This window comes from Corvus brachyrhynchos, unplaced genomic scaffold, assembly GCF_000691975.1.
Source record: "Corvus brachyrhynchos isolate BGI_N302 unplaced genomic scaffold, ASM69197v1 scaffold522, whole genome shotgun sequence".
In the NCBI taxonomy this organism is placed as follows: domain Eukaryota; kingdom Metazoa; phylum Chordata; class Aves; order Passeriformes; family Corvidae; genus Corvus; species Corvus brachyrhynchos.
In genome coordinates this window covers 1,087,094-1,094,177 of record NW_008236649.1, presented here as the reverse complement: position 1 = coordinate 1,094,177, position 7,084 = coordinate 1,087,094, and the positions used below count along the sequence as shown (strand labels likewise).

General features: G+C 48.6%; 2 protein-coding genes across 2 annotated transcripts in view; one reads left to right on the top strand and one right to left on the bottom strand.

Annotated features, from left to right (window-relative positions):
• The window catches only part of ACSF2 (acyl-CoA synthetase family member 2), a 60,076-nt gene that overhangs the window by 2,354 nt on the left and 50,638 nt on the right, over positions 1-7,084 (top strand). The gene's annotated exons all lie outside the window — the stretch shown is intronic.
• On the bottom strand, positions 3,729-6,321 carry MRPL27 (mitochondrial ribosomal protein L27). The gene is made up of 4 exons (XM_017726777.1): positions 6,312-6,321; positions 5,395-5,577; positions 4,614-4,681; positions 3,729-4,153 (listed from the first exon to the last, which is right to left on the bottom strand). The coding sequence occupies exons 1-4, from the start codon at positions 6,319-6,321 to the stop codon at positions 3,947-3,949; spliced, it is 468 nt and encodes a 155-aa protein (XP_017582266.1). The 3' UTR covers positions 3,729-3,946.

Sequence of the window (7,084 nt, the reverse complement as noted above, 5' to 3'; positions counted from 1 at the left end):
TGCAGGAGCCACGTGGGCAGAGAGAGCAACTCTTCTTCTGCCAGGGTCCTGCTGTCCCATGCGAGCTGGCTGAGCTCTGCTCTCTGCTGGGATGGGTGTGAGGGATTTCAGCTTTGCTCATGTCCTCCTCATTCCAGGACCGGCCCCCGCCCTACTTCAGCAGCAGCCAGCGGCTGGTGGGGCCCCAGCGTGGAGCCTCACGGCTGGAGAGCGCTGCCGAGAACCCCGGCATGCAGGTGATGGCAGGGTCCCTGCTGGGAGCTGGGTGGGATTGGTAGCAAAAGTGCTCATGAGCTTGGAAACAGACTCTGGTTATGGGGTTTGCCTGGAGCAAAAGGTGCTGGGCAGCATCCTCTGGTGCTATCCCACAACTTTGGGAAGTGCTGCCAGTATGTAAAAACCCCCGGGGGAGGCAGCATGTGGAGGGAAGGAATATTGCAGAGGACACCACAGTGCCCTGAGGTGTTTGGGCATGAAGTGCCAGTGGTAGATCCTGGGAGGGAGGATTTCCTCTCTGGGTGTTCAGAGAAGCCTACAACTACCTACAACTTTGAACCCTGAATTAACTCAAGGTGACACCAGGACATGAACTTCTAGTGAAGAGAGCCACCATCACACTGACCTTTTTCTGGGGATGGGCATTTCTAGGGAGACGAGCTCTTCTGTGTCGGACCCCCCAGCACGTACCAGCTCCCATCCTGGGAGCAGCCCCGCCTGCCAAGCTACGAGAGCGTGCGGAAGAAAGATCGCCAGCGGGAAATCCATCAGATGATTGCCGACAGGTTTGGGCTGTGGGCAGAGCCATCCCAGGAGGTGAGCTCCCCTCCCTGCACTGCGGGGGTGGCAGAAGCCCATGGCAGTCACCACTGTGGTCCGTATCTGTGTCTTGCTTCAGCAGCTGGTGGTAGCCGAGGACTCTGTGCTCTGTGATTGCCTGTCCCTGATAGCTTTTATCTCTCAGAAAGCACGGGAGGCTCCTTTGGTGTACATCTGTGCTGGTTAATGATCCATCTCCCCTCCCCCAGCGCATTTGCAGAAATGCCTGTACCAGGAGGCATGGCAGAGCCCCAGGGAGAAAGGGCAGGCTCTTCGGATCACAGGCTCCATACAAGTCCAGGCTGGGAGTGTTATTTTTGGATCTCTAAGGCTTTCATGGGTTCTTGCTTCCTTCTCCCTGCAGGACACTCCTGGGGATGCCTCTTGCTATTACCTTGAAATGTTTATGGCTTATTAATGATCAGGAGACTTTGCTTGTTACCATATTTAAGATTTGCCCTCCCACAATAGAACAGGGAAAAGTGAGTGCATCCGCCAAGTAGGTCCTGTGGCAGCATCCCGAGATGCTCCTGTTCAGAGACCTCATTGTCTAAAGCAGAACAGAAACTTTTGAGACCCTGAGTAAAGCACCAAGAGTTCACTAATTTACCTAGATTTTGAGCTCTTAAAGCTGTACCATAAAGTCTGGCATAGTCAGCACTTGCCACTCAGTGTTTGGAGCTATGTCGTATGACACCTGCCTGAAAAGTACCAGCCTGATATAGTGGAAGGTGTCCCTGACCATGCAGGGGTTGGAACTGGATGATCTTTAAGGTCCCTTGCAACCCAAACCATTCTGTGATTCTGTGAAACCTGGGCAGTGAGGGCACAGGAGAGTAAAGCTCCAAAGATAAGTAGTTGAGGAATGGCACTGGAAGCTCTTCCACAACATCCTCATGCCACTTCCTGTCACTTGTGGGTAAGAAGCTAGCCCAGCTCTGCCAAAATAAATGTGACAAGGCCTGGAGGTTCCTCTCTCTTTGCAGTGAGACTTGCTGCTGAAACCTGTGTACAACGCCTGCTTTGTAGGTGCTTCTGTAAATCCCAGTAGCCTTTCTTTAGTCAAGGGAAAACAAATTACAGCCCTCTCTCAACAAAAGTCAAGTCTGTTCTGTCCTTCTGCCAAGTCCTTGAAGGAGAACAGGGAAGAGCAGGAACCTGGCACAGAGTGTGAGGGGAGAATGTGTCTCTCAGCAGGTTTGTGCTATGTTCCAGACTGATGCTCTCATCTCCAGGTGTTCCCCTGCCTACAGCCGGCTGCGCTGGGGGACTGCGGGGGTTTAATTTCAGGCTGGTGGTGGTTGTGAGCCTTCTCATCCGCTCTGTAAGAAGAGGTGGGATAATCTCCTGGTTATTTCTGATCCGGTGTAATGCTCTTCCTTTCTCAATAGATGCCACCTCCTTATGAGCATGCTCTGAGGCATCCTCCAGCTTTCTCAGGAACAGGAATAAGCTCAGAGACCTTGGACAGACATGGTGTTCCAGACCCTTTCCATGCCCCTCTCAGCTACCAAACTCAGCGAAACACTGCGGTATAAGGCCTGGCCTGGGTGTACTGCTGCTTCCCATGCTGTCAGCAACAGAAGTGCCTGGGATACCATTTTCTTCCACAGGGAATGGCCAAACCTTCACCCAGATCCACAATCAGCTGAGACACAGGCAAGCCTAACCCAGCCATCAGTGACATCCCTCTTGCAGCACAAGGACAACCACAAAGCCATTGCTGGGTATGGCACTGAGCAGAGGAACTGGGGATGCCTGCTCACTCTTCTCTGGCAAACACCAAAGGCAAAGGTCCAGCTGCTGGAGCTGCACAGGGGAAAGCCAAGGGGAAGGTCTGCTAGGCCAGAGCTCCTCAGGAGCAGCATTTCATACCTCTGTGAGGCAGCGCTGCTGGCTGTACCAAGGATCAGACCTCAGGCACTGGTGGTGTTGTGCTGCTTCACCTGTTTCTTAGATTATCAAGTGTTTTACTGTATGTGGATTGGCTGCCAGGTGGGAATCCTCACATGTGAGGGGCAGAAGGGATGTGCTCTGGAGCATTGCAGTGTACTCTGGCACCAATGGCCTCTGTGACTGACAACAGTTCTGTACAGACCTCACATGGATTTGGAGGTCCATGGGTTATACCCAAATACCAACCACCAAGCTGAACCATGGGACTGGATTTACAGGCTGGGAAAGGACAGATGCATGGACTGAACAGCTGGTTGGTCTCCATGAAGGCTGCAAAGCACAGGTGGACAGTTGTGGCTGACCCAGTCCACCTGGTCTTCTGTAGAGCAGAAGAATTGTCTAATAATGTCAACACCGGTGTCCTTACAGTACTGATTTTGATAACCTGTTTTCTACTGCAGAGTCAATGTTTCAAATTGTTTACAAACCTATAGATAAAATGAGATCAGTTTGGCCACAACAAATTTGGGCTCCTTTATTTTGAGGAATATAAGCTCAAAAATGTCATGTAATGACTCAAAGATAAAAGGATGAGTATCCTGGATAATGCTTTATCATACACCTCCAGCTGCTGAGCTTCAAATACCAGCCCAGACATGGGCATCTTACCAGGCCCCCTGAACGTAGTAATGACTTAGAGTTAGGCCTGTGAACATGCCTCACATGGCCAGTGAATGGAACACTCAGGTATTTAAGTTAATCATTGAGGGGAGTGAGGTAGAGTAAAAAATCCAGCTTCCGGGTACACAGCATTAGGTGCATGTGGAAAAGGATCTGTTCTGCAGCATTGTGGATTAAGGTACAAATAGAACAGTAATGACTAAAAATGAGCAAAAATAGAGGGAATTATTAGTGGGACAAGTACTGACACAAGAGTGATTGTAGAGGGAATTCATCCAGTGGCACAACAGACCAGGCTCTCCAGATACTAAATGACCATGGTAACACATTCCATGTGCAACCAAGACCTTCAGCTGCCCCACAGCATTTATTAAACACTCTTAAAAATGCCAGCAGGTGATCTCACTCTGTCTGAACACAGATCACAAGCACTTCAGGAGCAAAAACAAGTCCTAAACAAGTCCTGGTATCTTCAGAGCCACTCTTGTCCTCAGAGGCCAGTACAGCTGTAGTAGTCTGTCCTTCCCATCCGTGCCCATGTGACACAGCAGGTTCACAGCATGGTGACCAGTTTGAAGCTTCCTACCTCTGTGGTAGGGACGACACTGATAAAGGTTTTATACAGGATTGCTCCTTTGGGTAGCTGGCAGATCACATCTCTGCTCTCACTGCTGCGGGGTGGGGGCACATAGACCTCTTTGGTGTATCTCACAATCCCGTCCTCCAGGGCATAGAGTGTCTTGTTACGGCCCATCCCCACCTGGGAGAGGATGAGGAGCGTTAGAAAGGAGAGGCTGGACACCCACAAGTAAAGCAGATCTGATCCCTGGTCTGCCTCGTTTGATATCCTGGCTTCAACAGCATCTGTTGCTTTACTTTTTAAAATAAAATCACACAACTTGCTTCCAGGAACCAGTGTGCAATGGTGCTCAGTATGAGACATGAGACACCCTTTCCAACCTGAAGCACAAGTGCCCAGTCAGGTCACAGAAGTGTTTTGGGATGTCCATGACTTGCAGACCTTCCCTAAGTCTCATGGACACAGGCGAGGCTCTGAGCAGGCTCTGTGACTAATACCAGGTCATGAAACCCAGTGTTGGGATATACAGAACACAGGGATGAACATTAAGAATGAGACTGAAAGAGAGGAGGCAGTGAGTGGGGGACTCTGGGGAGGCACTGCTGTTCTCTGAGAACCAGAGAGAGAGAAAAGGCCTTACGTGAGCGCCGGGATGCCAGCGGATCAACCGCTGCGTAGCCAAAATGTTTCCTGCATGGACAAATGCACCTGCAACAGAGTGACACAATCAGACTGCAGAGAAACAGCTCCCCAGAGCCCTGGCAGAACACAAATGATTCCAGGACTTACAAATCCCAGCTTTCTGTGGGCATTTTCTAAGGAAAAATTACTTCAAATGCTAAAAGCATCTGAACAAAAGTGCTGTTATCAGGAAATAAAAGGGCAATGGATAGACCATGGCAAAAAGTCAAATCTCTGAAAAGACTGCTTCTAGGGTACAAGGCATTTTCTGGCTGCTGAAGGCATTTGTTTTATTACATTTACATTGATATGTTTCCATCAGCAAAGCTAATAATTATTAAGCCCTCAACTGCAAGAATCTGCACTTTGGCTTCTGCTAAGCCTTGTAATTCTCTCCTTTGTAAACACTGGAAATACTCAGTTTTTCCACCCAGCGTGGGGGGAAAGTGCAGTGCAGTTATGAGGCGTCCCGCAGCATTCCCTCCTCCCGGGCTCTCTGAAGAGGCAAAGTTAGAACCAAGTACATTTTCTGTAGGCAATTTTGGCTGATGGCCGGAGCTGACTCACCCTCCCCTCCCACCAGCGACCCTTAATCACGAGGTTTCACTGATCCTCCCCTTCCCTTTCTCCTGGAAAAGTGTCCTGCCCACCTCCTCCTGAAACACTCAACAACCAACACGTACCAGGGGAGAGAAGCTGTGAAGAACCCAGTGAAATGCAAATAAGATACTCAGACCTACCTTCGACTTTTTTGAACCCATAGCGTTTCCCGGGGCTGCGGCCACCTAGGTTTTTTGAGCTGCCCCCACTTTTCTTAGAAGCCCATCTGACAGCAACCAAGCTTGTTTGGGGAGTGGTTAGAACTAGGTTTAGAGAAAGAACAACAACATCAGCTGGAAAAACTATCACACATAATTCCTTTTCTCAGATGTAAAGGATATCAGTTAAGACAGGCTTTAAAATTAAAGGCAAAGGAAAGCCCTGGGAGAAACAAAAAGTACTTCCAAGATAAATTAGACCACAATGGCCTAAATTCCCTGAAAAGAGGTCACATCTCAAGTGCTGCTGCTGCTCCCCAGGTAAGAATTAAATTCTCAGCAACAGTGTTAAAGGATGTGCACAAATTCCTGTTTCTTTCTTGTAAAATGCAGCACAGATGTCACTGGTTGCTGTGGATTGCTCTAACAGTGCTTTGAGAAAAGATGGGTTGTGATTTGTTTCAGTTTCCCCTTTGACCAAATGGCATTTATTTACACAGTTACATCCTGAAATCTTACAAATGAGCAGACTCCAATTCTGGACAATATACAAATATCTATCACCAGCCAGGAGCAGTCTGATGATTATCTAGAAGGAGCATAAAGGTTGGACTTGCTGGTGTTGGAGGTCTTTTCCAACCTTAGTGGTTCTGTGATTCTATGATTAATGGCTCTAAGAAGGAACAGAGAGCAATGGGAGTGGCAATAAGGGAGTCTGGAGCACAGTCTTTTCATTAATCCTCCCAGTCTAAGGAAGTGTTCAAGGCCAAGTTGGACAGGGCTTGGAGCAACCTGGTCTAGTGAAAGGTGTCCCTGCCCATGGCAGGGGGTTGGAACTGGATGACCTTTAAGTTCCCTCCCAACCCAAATCATCATGATCTTAAAAATCTCTTCAGTACTGCCTTTCATGCAGTTAGGAGACAAACCTAATTTTTCTGAATCTAGCCTCTTAAGCAGCAGGTTAGCGCAGAACAGTGGTTATCTTGTTTCCTTAACCTGAGTAAAACCACTAGTTTAACTTAATTAAATTGTCACGGATACTCAGCGAGCTAGAAATACGTCCCATCACTAGAAGTGTTCAAGGCCAGGTTGGATGGAGCTTACTGCAACCTGGTCTAATGGAATGTGTCCCTGCCCACGGCAGGGAGTTGGAACAAGATTCCTTCCTTTAAGATTCCTTCCAACCCAAACCTTTCCATAATTCTATGAAATACTGTTGAGAAAAGGGTACAAACCCCCATTAATTTCAGGAGATGACCCATTAAGTAAATTAAAGCCTCCGAGACGTGACAATCTACAGGAAATTAGGCAAAAACGAACTATAGTTACAGTTTCACATACACAAGCCCGCCCATTTCACCAGAGCTTTTAAGATTCCTTCCAACCCAAACCTTTCCATAATTCTATGAAATACTGTTGAGAAAAGGGTACAAACCCCCATTAATTTCAGGAGATGACCCATTAAGTAAATTAAAGCCTCCGAGACGTGACAATCTACAGGAAATTAGGCAAAAACGAACTATAGTTACAGTTTCACATACACAAGCCCGCCCATTTCACCAGAGCTCCGCCTCAGCTCCAGGCAAAAGCAAAAGCCTCAGCCTCGCGCTACCGGCCGGGACATCCCACCGGGGGCGCGGCAATCCCCACGGTGACCTCCCCGGGGCGCGCC

Bases quoted from the DNA above. Each gene is read 5' to 3' on its own strand.
- MRPL27 (XM_017726777.1), bottom strand. The intron at 4,682-5,394 runs GTAGGTCTGAGT...ACTCTGTTGCAG, and splicing joins TGGGTTCAAAAAAGTCGAAG to GTGCATTTGTCCATGCAGGA. The intron at 4,154-4,613 runs GTAAGGCCTTTT...ATCCTCTCCCAG, and splicing joins GCTGGCATCCCGGCGCTCAC to GTGGGGATGGGCCGTAACAA.